Source organism: Littorina saxatilis, linkage group LG15, assembly GCF_037325665.1.
Source record: "Littorina saxatilis isolate snail1 linkage group LG15, US_GU_Lsax_2.0, whole genome shotgun sequence".
Taxonomy (NCBI): Eukaryota; Metazoa; Mollusca; class Gastropoda; order Littorinimorpha; family Littorinidae; genus Littorina; species Littorina saxatilis.
In genome coordinates this window covers 18,213,810-18,229,725 of record NC_090259.1, presented here as the reverse complement: position 1 = coordinate 18,229,725, position 15,916 = coordinate 18,213,810, and the positions used below count along the sequence as shown (strand labels likewise).

Genomic DNA, 15,916 nt, shown 5'->3' with positions numbered 1-15,916 from the left:
TTAAAAGACTATGTAACTGAGAGGAACCGATGTATTCAAGTTCAGAACGAAGCAGTTTCTGCCTCGGAGCCTGTATCTCATGCTATGGAGCCACTAGAAGAGAAATGTCTGGCGTAGTTTGACCCAACAGACAGAGAAGTCAAGGGGGGTAATCTATCGACAGCAGTTGTATTGCTGGTTTGTATTTGATCTTACAAACCATTCTTATTAACTTGTATAAATAGTTTATCGCTTCAGTAAACACTCATCTATTTTGAAGATTACGTAATTTTCAACAACAAAAATTAAAAAAAATTCGCAATTCAATATTTCACGCAAATTTTACTAATCCGCAAACAATTTTGCATGAACAAGTGTTATGTTAGGGAGAGAGTACGAGTGCGTAGTTAGACATATTTTGAGTGGAGTAGCAAAAATGCTTTAGCCATGTACTAATTATGTTATTGAACTGCTTAGCGGAGATTTCCAGATCAATCATACGGCGGTGAAAGACTGGTCTCTAGTACGGTCTATACTTACAAAATATAAAAATAAACAAACAAACCAACACAAAAAAGGTTTGTGTTGCACGTAGGATTTAAGTATTTAATTGAATAGAAAAGGCAACATCGGAATAAAAACAAATCTCGTGGTTCTCTTGTCAAGGAGTATGCACAGAATATGAAAGAAGATTGTGGAGTAGGCTGCTTTCTATTCTACTGCTCTAAATTAGCAAGAGGCAAGCTTTACAATGCTATTCACACTAGGATGCAAAGCATTCAGTGCTAAAGCTCTCAAATCACAATAGTTACAAGACAAAACACACTTCTTGGGGCTACAAGAAATGTTAATATTTGTAAGCACACAATTGGACACATTTTTGTAAATATTTTTTATTGCCTCCCTTGAATAAAACTTATTAAAAAAAATATTCTGAGAAAAAAAGTTATACTTAAAAGCAAAGCTATCAAGAAATAGGTAGACAACCCGTGTAGATACCTTTATTCTTAAGACATTTTATTTTTGGAGGATGTCACTATGCAATTTTACAGATTTAAAAAAAAAAGCTTTAGATGATCTCCCTTGAACAAACATTTCTTGTTGGCTCACGTAAGTGTAGCCTATGCGATCGTAACTTTGTCTGTCTGTGCGTGCGTGCGTGCGTGCGTGCGTCTGTGCGTGTGTATGTCTGTGGTAGAAACTCTAACATTTGAAGACGTCACATTACATTGACGTCACATTATGACGTAAGAGGGTTAGACGTCACGCGAAGGAAGTACTGACAGTCTCGGTCATTATTATTTTGAGCGCGCCGAGACCAGTTGGCAGTCGTGTCCTTGTAAGTAGGCTACATGCAGACAGACAGATCTAGATCTAGTGTCTCGCTTTCTTGCACAGTTTCACCTATGCTCTTTCTGTGTGTGTGTGTGTGTGTGTGTGTGTGTGTGTGTGTGTGTGTGTGTGTGTGTGTGTGTGTGTGTGTGTGTGTGTGTGTGTGTGTGACGGAGTGATTGAGTTTGTGTTACTGTTTGTCGATTTCTTACGTGAGCCTTGAAGGCTTCGCCTCTTGTTTTTACTATGTGTTAGTTTTAAGGGTATATTTAAGAACAATAAAGAAAAAATGCAAGAAGGGCAAAGCCCATACGACTCACATGCTTTACACATTTTTCCTACCAAAATACATGTGACCTTGACCCAAGGTCAAGGTCATCCAAGGTCATGCAACACAAAGCTGTTAATTCAAGACATAGGAAGTACAATGGTGCTTATTGGCTCTTTCTACCATGAGATATGGTCACTTTTAGTGGTTCACTACCTTATTTTGGTCACATTTCATAAGGGTCAAAGTGACCTTGACCTTGATCATATGTGACCAAATGTGTCTCATGATGAAAGCATAACATGTGCCCCACATAATTTTTAAGTTTGAAACAGTTATCTTCCATAGTTCAGGGTCAAGGTCACTTCAAAATATGTATACAATCCAACTTTGAAGAGCTCCTGTGACCTTGACCTTGAAGCAAGGTAAACCAAACTGGTATCAAAAGATGGGGCTTACTTTGCCCTATATATCATATATAGGTGAGGTATTCAATCTCAAAAACTTCAGAGAAAATGGGAAAAATGTGAAAAATAGCTGTTTTTTAGGCAACATTTATGGCCCCTGCGACCTTGACCTTGAAGCAAGGTCAAGATGCTATGTATGTTTTTTGGGGCCTTGTCATCATACACCATCTTGCCAAATTTGGTACTGATAGACTGAATAGTGTCCAAGAAATATCCAACGTTAAAGTTTTCCGGACGTCCGGACGTCCGGACGGACGTCCGGACGTCCGGACGGACGGACGGACGGACGACTCGGGTGAGTACATAGACTCACTTTTGCTTCGCATGTGAGTCAAAAATGCTGCAAATTGACTTGGACGTATTTACAATTTAATTAAACAAAATGTTTCAAATTATCTGATAATGAAATTCTACATTAAAATTAAAGCAGATCTAGGGACTTGTGCACAACATAAAACATAAGGAACTATGATCTGCATTGCTTGTTATGATGATAATGGCTGGCACCTGTCGACCGACTTGCACGCCATAATTCTATATGTTTTACTATGCGCCCTGCATGTCAATGGTCTTTCTCTGGGTGGCTCGATTCTGAGGAGATAAAGAAAATGCATTTAGTGCAAGCAGTACATAATGACAACACACATACAATTACTTAAAGCAGCTGCTGGTTTCAGGGTATTTAGTTAAAGGCCCACCCCAACTTGTTTGCCTCAATGTCGCAGATTTGGTCAGACTTTCACAATGAGTAAGATAACAAATTTAACAATGTTTTGATTTAAAAAAAAATAGTATTCATTTTTGTTGTTTTCGGCCCCATTCACTGGGAATCTTACTCAAGGACAAGGATTTTTCTTAGTAATATTTGTATGTGAAGCTTCCAAGCCCTAGCTTCAGAAACGACCAAGAAACCCTCAATAATGGATTTTGTTGTGCATAGTGATGGCTATCCAACCGAGTGGCGGAGCACTGGTGAATCCTTTCATTCTCCTGATTGCTTGATTCTGAAATGACATTGTGGAGTTGGTAGTTATGTGAGTGTGTAGTGCCTGCTCTTCGTTGTTTAGTCGGGGGAGGGGGGGGGGGGGTATTGAATCATATGATCATAAAGTAAGACTTCACTGTGATGTGCAGAGATTTAGTCAGGTACACAACATTGCTATGCTATCACGAAATTAGATGTTCTATCCTCTAGATGGGCTACACAACTACATCAGATGTCATGGTTGGGTTTTCGCAAGTCAGCAACATGTTTTGAAGTTCTCATTGGGTAATCACGGCTGACATCAAACACAGAAAAGGTGGAAAAACATAAATCAATGAACTCACCTTCCCTGCATTGTGATACTAGCCATATGGGTCTGCCGAAGTAGCTCCTGCACATATTGAATTAAGTATTCATGTTATTGTTAGGATCACACTTTTTTCTGGTACATGTATATCAGACTGGAAAGTTTCTCAAGGCTTGAAGAATTCAAGAGCTTGCCTATCCCCAATAAAAATAAAAAAAATAGTATGCAAGTATTTTCAGGGTCTCAAGGTTTTAATATGAAGTCTGTTCCTCTGGGGTCATGGAGAAACAAATTACAAATGAGAACATACTGTTACACAACAAGTTCCGACCAATTTAGGACACACCATAACATAACTCACAAACAAACAACAGCAATACAATAATTAGTCTGCAAATGCCTAAACGTCGTTCACACTAGGTATACAAAAATAAAAAAGCACATTCAGGCAGGTTTGACAAGTAGACCATTCCAGCTGCTGTTCCAGACCAAAGGCCATGTTTCCCCTTACTCTGTGATTGTAATCATAATTATTGTTTATGAATGACTTCAGTTTTTCTAAGTAAATCTCTCGTTGTAATTACTGGTAAATGCATTATCCCAATTAAGATATCCTCACATCTAACCTGCGTAAACTTCATTTCAAGGGTTTTAATTTTTTTTTAGCTGGCCAAGAAATTATAAGCATTCCTCAATTATGTTCCTGTCAGACTCAATGAGCTAATCTTATAAACACAAAATTATAAAAAAGGTAGCATCCTATATTTTCACGTGAATTATAGCTAATCAGAAAACTAGTATTTTTTTTTTAAACTCAAACTGAAAATACAGGCATGCAACATTATCCTTGCTGTTTTGTGATAACCCTTACCATCAACTATTCTATTTCATTTCCATCTTAACAGGCGTAGCACCTCTCTGGAAGCCAAAAGAACACTTTAAATCCACACCCTCCCCCCCAGTACTGAGTAAACATTGCTGTGCATATTTTTAAAAAAAAACAATGCCTGAGTCTCCAGTCACCTGTTTATGTTGTTGTCCTTGTACTTCACTTGTAGCTTAGCTGTTCAAGAAACTGTTTCTCTGATCACATGATCAAAATTCAAATACTTAATAAACCAATTTTGATTCTATTTCTTCAATAATAAGTTGAACGTCTGCATATGTAATTGCCACAATTTACAGAGTTTCTGAATAAATGCTGCAAGAAAAACCAACAGAGTGAACAGTTTGTAAATATACTAACATACCTATATTTACCTTATGACAAGTGTGGTACAGTGGCTGCTATAACGTCCGTTACACCTGTCTGCATATATTAGGTGACAGCCCTGATGGAGACTGAAAAACAAGTTCCTTTGTCAGTACCCTGTGAATGAGTGTGGTCGGGTATGTTCTGGAACAATTAGAGCACTCCCTATGACCATATGTTGCACGGAGGGTAGGGGGGGGGGGGGGGGGGGGGGGGCTTTTAGAGGTGTGGTTGTTGGACTGTAGTGTAGAGGCTGATTGGCAGTGCTATGGGGTGAGGGTGGAGCTGGGGCGGAGAATATATCGTATGTAATTGAATTAATAAGCATGATCAGTTAGACTAGAGTTAAAAACTATGTTGATCGCCAGAGACATTACATAATGTGAAATCACAAGCATGTTACTGTACCTTTCGTTTTGCCATTGAGATTGGTAGAAGGCATTGAGTGGTGAACACAAGTTGCATTGATCACTGCATCACCATGTGGTCAATCCCCTTTGATCTGCAGATTGCACCAGCACAAACAAACACTGTGTTATGATCGTAAACAGCCCACATGGCCAATAAATCTAAGAACACAAACACTAGATAGATCTAATCGGAGAGCCTGCAAACCGAGTCATGCTTTTTAAATTCAATGAAAATCTGTCTGTCAATGAAGCAGATAGATCTATCCTTGCGATTGTTTTAATTTGCAAGCAGATAAATGTTAGAACGTCACTTATTCCGTTTTCATTCAACAAATTGATATTTTGCAAGATGCATTTCGTGCCAATGAGCTGAACAAACAATCAAAATCAAGCAAGTGGTACATTCTTGAAGACAAAATTCAGTCACGCAAACAAACTGAAGGGAAAAAATCTAGCTTACTGCTGTACTGATTTCGCCAAATAAATGCATTTGCATGCCGAAGTTATTCCTGCTTTGATTCCAATCATTCTAATTGATCTGAATGCAAAAAATATACGTAAACGAGCTGATCAAAATGAGTAACATTGCACCTGCCTATAGACTGTACTGCGAAAGCGAAGGTCGTCTGCGACTGGAGATTTTGAAGTCGAACAGCGTCGTTTCTTCACTCTCAGCGGTTGTCTTCATCGGAAAAGTGAAAAGCCTGACTTGCAATCTAGCGAAAGACACATTCTGTCTTTCCGTTCGGGCGTTGTTTTTGTGTACAATCTCTGAAAATGTTATTTCGAAAAAGGCGGCTGTCATTGTTTTGGGGTTTCCGCCTAGTGGTGTTTTAAACCGGTTTCAGACCGGAACACACTGAGGAGATGAGAACAAAATGGCAGCCCCCATGAAATCCGAAAGGTCACGGAAAAAAGTCGTGAATACCGGGGGTGTAAAAATATATTTTTGTGTGTGTGTGGCTGTTACAGTGGTGCACTGTGAAGACGGGGCCACGCACTCCGGACTGTTCGTGGCGCTGGCTGTGCTGTGTGAACGTCTGAGCGAGGAAGAGGAGGTGGACGTCTACCACGTCATCAAGCACATCAGGCGACGTCGCACACAGATCGTCAACGATTACGTCAGTGTCTCCTTCACCCTCTTCTCCTGGCATAGTTGTAGCTTGTCTCGTCCCTTCGGCTTTCTTTCGTTAAACACGCGCACCCACACACACACGCACTCTAAACTGTTTTTGTAATCAGTGTGAAATACTACATAATTCCTAGTGTAAAATAGTACATAATTCCTAGTGTGAAATAGTACATAATTCCACTAGGACAAGTGGCACACATGGAAAACACTCTGCCTCTCTCCCTCTCTCACTTTCTCTGTCTGTCTGTCTGTCTGTCTGTCTGTCTGTGTCTCTCTCCCTTTCTGTCTGTCTCTCTCTTCTCTCTTTCTCTCTCTCTGTCTGTCTCTCTTTCTCTGTCTGCCTCTCTTTCTCTCTCTCTCTCATTCTCTCTCTTTCTCTCTCTCTCTGTGTCTCTCTCTCTCATTCTCTCTGTGTCTCTCTCTCTCATTCTCTCTCTCTCTCTCTGTCTGTCTGTCTGTCCGTGTCCGTCCCCCCCGCCCCCCCCCCCCCCCCCCCCTCTCTCTCTCTCTCCCCTCTTTCTCTCTCTCCCCCCTCTTTCTCTCTCTCTCTCTCTCTCTCCCCCCCTCTCTCTCTCCCCCTCTCCCTCTCTCTCTCCCCCCTCTCCCTCTCTCTCTCCCCCCTCTCTCTCTCCCCCCTCTCTCTCTCTCCCCCTCTCTCTCTCCCCCCTCTCTCTCTCTCTCCCCCTCTCTCTCTCCCCCTCTCTCTCTCTCACCCCACTCTCTCTCTCCCCCCCTCTCTCTCTCCCCCCTCTCTCTCTCCCCCGCTCTCTCTCTCTCTCTCTCACACACACTCTCTCTCTCTCTCTCTGTCTCTCTGTCTCTCTCACACTCTCTCTCTCTGTCTCTCTCTCTCACACTCTCTCTCTCCCCCTCTCTCTCTCTCTCTCTCCCTCTCTCTCTCTCTGTCTCTCTCTCTCACACTCTCTCTCTCCCCCTCTCTCTCTCTCTCTCTCCCTCTCTCTCTCTCTCTCTCTCTCTCTCTCTCTCTCTCTCTCTCTCTCTCTCTCTCTCTCGCTTCAGTCCCTTTCCACTGCCATGATTCAAAACACTCACGTCCTAGCGTTGATCCCCTTGGTGCATGTTGACAGTGACTTCTGTGTCAAGCAATGGCGTGTGCTGTGTTTCAGGACCAGTATCGTTTTTGCTACAAGACGTTATGGGACTACATGAACCTGCGCATGCCCGGAGGGACCTTCACCGACACTCTGGGGCAGAGCGAGGCCGACAAACTCTACGGCGTCGCCAGTCTCAGTCTGACGTCAAACCAGGACAATTTGTATTGAGGTCACCCTGACGGTGTTGCCAGACTCAGTCTGAGATCATAATTATGAGAACATTTTGTATTGAGGTACGTCATCGCCCTGACGGTGTCGGCAGTCTCGATGTGACGTCATATCAGGTCAATTTGTATTGACGTCATCCTGCTGACGGCAGATTCAATCTGACGTCATATCAGGACATTTTGTATTGACGTCACCCTGACGGCATCGCCAGTGGTAGTGAATTCATACCAGGACAATTTGGAATGACGTCATCCTGACGATGTTGCAAGACTCAGTCAGACGTCATATCAGGACATTTAGTATTGAGGTCTCTCTGACGGTAGAGGCAGTCTCAGTTTGACATCATAACAGTACAATTTGCATTGACGTCAATCTGGATGGCAGTGTGATTTAATTTCCATTAGTGAACCACGGTGTCAGGGACTTCTTCGTAGTGTTTCTAGTGTCAGTGCCTTGCCCGTCCATACCAAAGTGCGGCGATTTCCTTTCGCCTTGCCAAACAATGTGAAAAACAGAGCAAGACAATAGTAACTGTGGTGTGCTACCTGCGACCAGAAGCATTCGCTGTGGCTTCACTTTGTATAGTTACTTCAGGGCTTCAACATGAAAACTGGACACACACGCATACGCACGCTCATACGCACGCACGCACGCACGCACGCGCGCACGCCCACACACACACACACACACACACACGGCGCACACACACACACGGCGCACGCACGCACGCACCGCACGCGCACGTACACACACACACACACACACGACACACACACACACGCGAAGAAAAAGACATGCACTTTAGGAAAAAAAAGTCTTATCTTGAATGGTGTTACGCATTCATGTCCAGGATGAACCTTAAAGTTAATTACCGATCCTGAAGGGTGGGAGGGGGAGTAAAGGACATTAGGCTAAGAGCCGTGAGAGATGTGTCAAGTATCTCTCCATAATTACCACTTTCTACATGAAATACTCTCGGTGTTGTGCTGTGATATCTAGCGTGCGATCTGTGATACAACTTCAGGCTTCAGACTGTGTGACGCGCGCATGCGCAGGGCCTTTACAGTGGAACCCCTCTATTCAGGCCTCACAACATGTGAAAATATAAAATCTTAAAGTGGCGGGAGTGGTACAACTGTTGTACGTTCGCAGAAGTTTAGTGCAGAAAATGTGTAAACGATGGTCTTAACAGGGGGGGGGGGGGGTCTTACAAGTCTTAAAACGGAGGCGGGGACGGGGGAGGTCTAAATAGGGAGGGGGTGGGGGTTCCTCTGTGTCTCGGTATGTTGCACGACAGAAGACAGTCACAGCGACTGAACTGCCTATGCCTCGCCATCAAGCTTTGGTAGACTTTACTTGTACATCCGTCCCTTCGTTTTAATGAGTTAATTAACTACATGTATAATTGTTTGCTTATCGATTTTTCGTTTGACTTGTACATATGTCCTCTTGTTACTATGAATAAATTTACTATGATTATGAATTTTGCATTGCTTAGACCATCAATCACCAATCAATATGAGGCTTATATCGCGCGTATTCCGTGGGTGCAGTTCTAAGCGCAGGGATTTATTATTTTTTTGTTGTTGTATGCAATTTATATCGCGCACATATTCAAGGCGCAGGGATTTATTTATGCCGTGTGAGATGGAATTTTTTTTTTACACAATACATCACGCATTCACATCGGCCAGCAGATCGCAGCCATTTCGGCGCATATCCTACTTTTCACGGCCTATTATTCCAAGTCACACGGGTATTTTGGTGGACATTTTTTTATCTATGCCTATACAATTTTGCCAGGAAAGAATCTTTTGTAAATCATGGGATCTTTAACGCAGGGCCGGACCAAATCAGTTGTAAGGGGGGGGGGGGGTTCCTCCTTTTTGGGGGGGGGGGGGGGAAATCAGCGAAGTGGCGAAGCCACAAGCGCGCGCCTGCTCTCCCCCGGAAAATTTTTAAAAAACGGTTAAAATCTGTGCAATCTGGTGCATTCTGGGCCTTGTTTTGAGGGTTAAGAGCAGCATTGTTTTGGTGGGGGGGGGGGGGGGGGGGTTTACCTTTTTCTCATCGGATTTCACATTGAATAAAATTTGTTAGAGACACACACAAAATTTATTAAAAAAACAAAACAAAAAAAACAACACAAAGCAAGGTACATGCTTTTTCTAGGGGTGGGGTTCCGGAACCCCTGGAACCCCCCCCCTGGGTCCGGCCCTGTTAACGTGCACACCCCAATGTAGGCCGGGGGGGGGGGGGGGTCCGGAACATCCCCCCGGCCTTTTTTTTTTAAAGAAAAGAAAAAGAAAGGCACAAAATGAAAACGAAGAAAAAATGATAGCTCAGATTGCACCAAATGTCTCCATTTTCCTTGTTTTTATCAACATTGTCCGGGAGATGGGGGCATACCTCCGGACCCCCCTAGGAGCTGGTCTTTAACTTCTAAGTGACGGTTTTGGAAAGTAGTTGGGTAATTTATTGGCTCAGGTAGCACCAGATTGGTCAATTTTCCTTGTTTTGATCCAAATTTGTCTTCTTAAATTAACTATTGGAAGGTGTATTAGGGGAAGTTTCTTGGCTCAGATTGCACCAAGTTGCTCCATTTTCCTTGTTTTTATCAACATTTTCTGCGGGGGGGGGGGGGGGGTTGTGTCGTTGAATCTTAAGTCTGCTTAAGAATTTTACATTGCTTAGACCATCTTGGGAACTACTCACATTATAAGATACCGGGGCGAATCCAGGGAAGGAGGTTTGGGCGATTCGCTCTCTCAAATTAACGCTTCGCGTCATCGATCTGTCCCTAAAATACATTTGGAACCCCCCCTCCCCCCCTCCCCTTAAATATGATGTAATCCGCCCCTGAGATAAATCGCAGCATCAGCAGCGTCGATTGTTGTTTGTTGTGTCTCTTTCTTGTCCACTTTAAAGTGAAGGCCTATTATTATGTCGAAGTTCTTGTGAATGTTTTGTTTTGTCCTGAATAAAACTTTTGAATAATGGTATAACTATATGATAGAACATCTTTATGATCACGAATTTGACGTTCCTTTGTGTCGATGTACATAATTATAAACTATGGTTATGAATCTGACGTCCCTTTGTTTCGCGATGAATACATTTACTATGCCTATGACATCGTTGTGGTGGTTGTCTTTTCTTTGGACTGTCATGACGAATGAGTACGGGCCCTGTGCGGTCAAACCTGAGATGTAGACGGAGAGGTAGAGACCTCCTTTGTGTGTCCCATGCCTGTGTTGTACCGGTGTAGCGAATTCAGCTTTCCCCCTCATTCAGCTTTCTGATTCGGCCTCGTTGATCTTGTATAAACTCCCTACTGAAAACCCCCCCTCCCTTCCATAGTACTGATGATCGATCTTAGGTACATGTACTTCACATTCGTGAGGTCAAATTCGGTTATTTTCTTATTTAAACTTAGAAATTTGCTTCATCCTAAAATCCTTCCCTTCTCATTCAAGGGACGTAACCATTCAGTGCACGTTTTCGAAGAAATCGAATTTTGGAGTAAACTCTATTTATTTCCTTCACTTGCAAGAAAATGACATGCGTTTCTTCCTTTAATAAGTATTATTCTTTAATTTGACCAGGAAACAACATTTCAGTCTCGAATTTATTAAATTTCACAACTGACCAATTTCTTTCACTTGCAAGAAACTGACATGAGTTTCTTCCTTAAATAAGTGTACTTCTTTACTTTGACCAGGAAAGAACAGTTCAGTCTCGAGTATATATCTTCTTCTTCCGCGTTCCAGAATTTTCTGGTTACGTGTGAGCTCGTTTGCCCATTTTGGAGTAAAATCTATTTCCTTCACTTGCAAGAAAATGACATGCGTTTCTTCCTTTAATAAGTATACTTCTTTAATTTGACCAGGAAGCATAGTCAGCTTCACTCCGCTTTTGTGGAGTAGGCATGCTGGGTATTTTTGTGTTTCCTTAACCCACCGAACTACGACATGTATTACAGGATCTTTTCCGTGCGCACTTGGTCTTGTGTGTACACACGAAGGGGGTTAAAGTCACAAGCAGGTCTGCACATAAGTTGACCTGGGGCATCGGAAAAATCTATACTCTTAACCCACCAGGCGGCAGCGACCGGGGTTCGAACTCACGACATCCCGATTAGGAGGCCGACGTCTTACCACCACGCCACGGCGCCCGTCTGAGTATATAATATACACTAGATGAATACCCGCTTCGCCGGGTACGGCTTCGCCGGGAAGAAGTCGACCCGAACCGGCTTTGCCGGGTGTACGCCGGCTTTGCCGGCGCATCGCACGAAGGAAGAGAGATAAACGCGCAAAACACTGGAGAAGAGTAAAAATAGTATAACGGGAATATGGATTGAGCGTTGTCGACAGTGACCTTCTAAAAATAGAAACGGGAATATGGATTGACGTCACACGAAGGAAGGGAGATAAACGCTGAAAACACTGGAGAAGATAAGGAAGAGTTACTGGGAATGGATCCAGAGAAAAACCAAAATCGGTTCAGCGCTGCGCGCTGAGAGCACGTGTTGAAATATCTCATCGAGCAGGTTGTGTCCGGGGTGTAGCTGAATATGCCCACCAAATTTGAAACAGATCCATCGAGAACCTTGGGCGTGCATCGCGGACACACACACACACACACACACACACACACACACACACACACACACACACACACACACACACACACACACACACACACAGACACAAGTCGTATATATATATAGACTAGATGAATACCCGCTTCGCCGGGTACGGCTTCGCCGGGAAGAAGTCGAGCCGAATACCCGGCTGCGCCGGGGACCCGGCTTTGCACGAAGGAAGGGAGATAAACGCGCAAAACACTGGAGAAGAGTAAAAATAGTATAACGGGAATATGGATTGAGCGTTGTCGACAGTGACCTTCTAAAAATAGAAACGGGAATATGGATTGACGCCACACGAAGGAAGGAAGATAAACGCTGAAAACACTGGAGAAGATAAGGAAGAGTTACTGGGAATGGATCCAGAGAAAAACCAAAATCGGTTCAGCGCTGCGCGCTGAGAGCACGTGTTGAAATATCTCATCGAGCAGGTTGTGTCCGGGGTGTACCTGAATATGCCCACCAAATTTGAAACAGATCCATCGAGAACCTTGGGCGTGCATCGCGGACACACACACACACACACAGACACAAGTCGTATATATATATATATATAGACTAGAGGAATACCCGGCTTCGCCGGGGTGAATCGCGAGACAGAGACAGACAGCGTGGCGGTTCACCACAATCACCTTTGAAGGCGAAGTCCTCTCAAACGGGATTGAGAATTTTAGAGCTTATTTCTAAGCCCTATATTATCTGTTATGGCTTCTCAAATGCCAGAACATACAGACAGACAAAAGCCGCCAGACCCCATCACAAACAGAACTCTACAATCCACAGGTGTTGCCTCCACACACAGACACACACACACACACACACACACAGACACACACACACACACACACACACACACACACACACACACACACACAGAAGCCGTATATATCTATCTATATATATAAATATATAGAGATAGATGACAGTGGATTTTTCGATAAATAGATTCGACCTTTGCACTTTTACAGTGAGGACAACTTACGGGTACATGCAAGGAAAGCCCGCAACTTGTAAGGCGAACAACTCTGCAGAGTCTGCTGTGAAGGGCGACGGTAGTCTCCCTGTCACACTCGACCCCCTTTGAATGAACTTTGTCCCCAAAGTTCCGAACAATGGACCCGCCAAGCTTAGGTCCCTCCCAGGTGGAACGGGAACAGCACGAAAATGATTCAGTGGCCTGAATATTTCATGTCGAGTCCCATCGCAGTCGACGACGCCAAATGTAACTGAGTGCCGAAACACCACAATCACCTTTAAAGGCGAAGTCCACTCAAACGGGATTGAGAGTAAATGTTATGGCTTCTCGAAGGAAGGCCTGACTGAACATACAGACACACCAAAGCCGCCAGACCACATCACAAACAGAACTCTACAATCCACAGGTGTTGCCCACACACACACAAACACACACACACACACACACACACACACACACACACACACACAAACACACACACGCACACAGAAGCCGTATATATATATAATATGTATATCTATATCTATAAATATGTAGAGATAGATGACAGTGTATTTTTCGCGTGGCTATAAATTGATTCGACCTTTTCACTTTTACAGTAAGGACAACTTACGGGTGCAAGGAAAGCGTTCTGGACAGTGCAGTGACATTCTAAAAATAGTAACGTAGTAACGGGAATATGGATTGACGCCACACGAAGGAAGGAGATAAACGCTGAAAACACTGGAGAAGATAAGGAAGAGTTACTGGGAATGGATCCAGAGAAAAACCAAAATCGGTTCAGCGCTGCGCGCTGAGAGCACGTGTTGAAATATCTCATCGAGCAGGTTGTGTCCGGGGTGTACCTGAATATGGTCATCAAATTTGAAACAGATCGATCGAGAACTTTGGCCGTGCATCGCGGACACACACACACACACACACACACACACACACACACACACACACTTTCTTTCTTTGTTTGGTGTTTAACGTCGTTTTCAACCGTTCAAGGTTATATCGCGACGGACACACACACACACAGACAGACACAAATCGTATATATATATATATAGATGTATATCCGAATCCGAAAGCTGAATGAATAGCCTACATCGGCCCACTAAGGGACATATTTTGCCAGAAGGCTTTCTACCTCACGCGGTTCACTACAGAAGCATTTGGGGAAACTGAGTAAACAGCTACACAACAGAAACCTCCGCCCCACGCCGTCACGCCCTGCACTGTGTTTGGTCAAGTTCTTTTCCGCAGTCAGGGCCGGGAACGCTGAATTCGTTACACCGGTCAGTAGGTGCAGTGTTTCACGCATTGCCAGTTGAGGACTGCTGAAGGCCTGTCTCCTGACTCACCTGATTGACTGGTCAGTCTTAAAGTTATCAGAAGTGTCCGTCTGTAAGGGGTGCCTTTATAAAAAATAATAACACACACACACACACACGGCGCGAGCGCGAGCGCGCGCACGCACGCACGCACGCACACACACACGCAAGCACGCACGCAAGAACGCACGCACACACACACACACACACACACTGTCGCACGCACACACACACACACACACACACACACACATACACGCACGCACGTACGCATACCCGCAAACATACACACACAACACACTTTACGAGACGACTTCAGGAAATAACCGACGTGTTGATGTTTTAGTGTGATTTGTCTACATATAGGCTAATTAAGTGACCGACTTTTCCAATAATTCGGAGCCTTTGAAACATCCCTTTATACGAGCAGATTACCAGATTGTGATAAGTATCACACATTAAACAAGCTCCATCAATTTACTACTATATTACTAACTAGATGATTACCCGCTTCGCCGGGTACCGGCTTCGCCGGGAAGAAGTAGAGCCGAATACCAGGCTGCGCCTGGGACCCGGCTTTGCCGGGTGTACGCCGGCTTCGCCGGCGCACGAAGGAAAGGAGATAAACGCGCAAAACACTGGAGACCTTCTAAAAATAGTAACGTGCAGTGACCTTCTAAAAATAGTAACGTAGTAACGGGAATATGGATTGACGCCACACGGAGGAAGGGAGATAATCGCGGCTGAAAACACTGGAGAAGATAAGGAAGAGTTACTGGTAGTGGATCCCGACAACAACAACAAAAAACAAAAAAAATCGGTTCAGCGCGCACAGCGCTGCGCGCTGAGAGCACGTGTTGAAATATCTCATCGATGAGGTTGTGTCCGGGGTGTAGCTGAATACGGTGTCCAAATTTGAAAAAGATCCACCAAGAACTTTGGCCGTGCATCGCGAACAGACAGACAGACAGACAGACAGACAGACACTAGTCGTATATATATATAGATACTAGATGATTACCCGCTTCGCCGGGAAGAAGTAGAGCCGAATACCCGGCCGTCGCCGGGGACCCGGCTTTGCCGGGTGTACGCCGGCATCGCCGGCGCACGAAGGAAGGGAGATCTAAAAATAGTAACGTGCAGTGACCTTCTAAATATAGTAACGTACAAACGGGAATATGAATTGACGCCGGCGCACGAAGGAAGGGAGATCTAAAAATAGTAACGTGCAGTGAAAAACGAAAATCGGTTCAGCGCTGCGCGCTGAGAGCACGTGTTGAAATATCTGATCGATCAGGTTGTGTCCGGGGTCTCTGTGAATAAGCCCACCAAATTTGAAAAAGATCCACCGAGAACTTTGGCCGTGCATCGCGAACAGACAGACAGACAGACAGACAGACAGACACTAGTCGTATATATATATAGATATAATATGGAGCTGTATTAAAACCGTCGTGACTTTAAATGTGCTTATGAGAATGATTCTTGTAGGCTCTCAATTGTTGAATGGATAATGAAAGTACCGTAAACATTTCATCCGAACCTGATAACTTGCGCT

The 15,916-nt window shown here is 44.0% G+C and overlaps 1 protein-coding gene and 1 long non-coding RNA gene across 2 annotated transcripts in view; one reads left to right on the top strand and one right to left on the bottom strand.

Moving 5' to 3' along the window:
* Positions 1–9,241, top strand: part of LOC138948718 (receptor-type tyrosine-protein phosphatase kappa-like) — a 52,664-nt gene extending 43,423 nt beyond the window's left edge. Inside the window, exons 24-25 of the mRNA XM_070320324.1 lie at positions 5,973–6,121; positions 7,260–9,241. Of these exons, the coding sequence (XP_070176425.1) occupies positions 5,973–6,121; positions 7,260–7,415 (305 nt within the window). The 3' untranslated portion in view covers positions 7,416–9,241. The remainder of the gene's footprint in view (positions 1–5,972; positions 6,122–7,259) is intronic.
* LOC138948716 (uncharacterized) lies at positions 1,590–5,937 on the bottom strand. Its single transcript, XR_011450065.1, has 5 exons — positions 5,596–5,937; positions 4,999–5,092; positions 4,599–4,679; positions 3,376–3,422; positions 1,590–2,637 (listed from the first exon to the last, which is right to left on the bottom strand). It is a non-coding gene; the product is annotated as an uncharacterized lncRNA (long non-coding RNA).
* Positions 9,242–15,916: the final 6,675 nt, after the last annotated feature.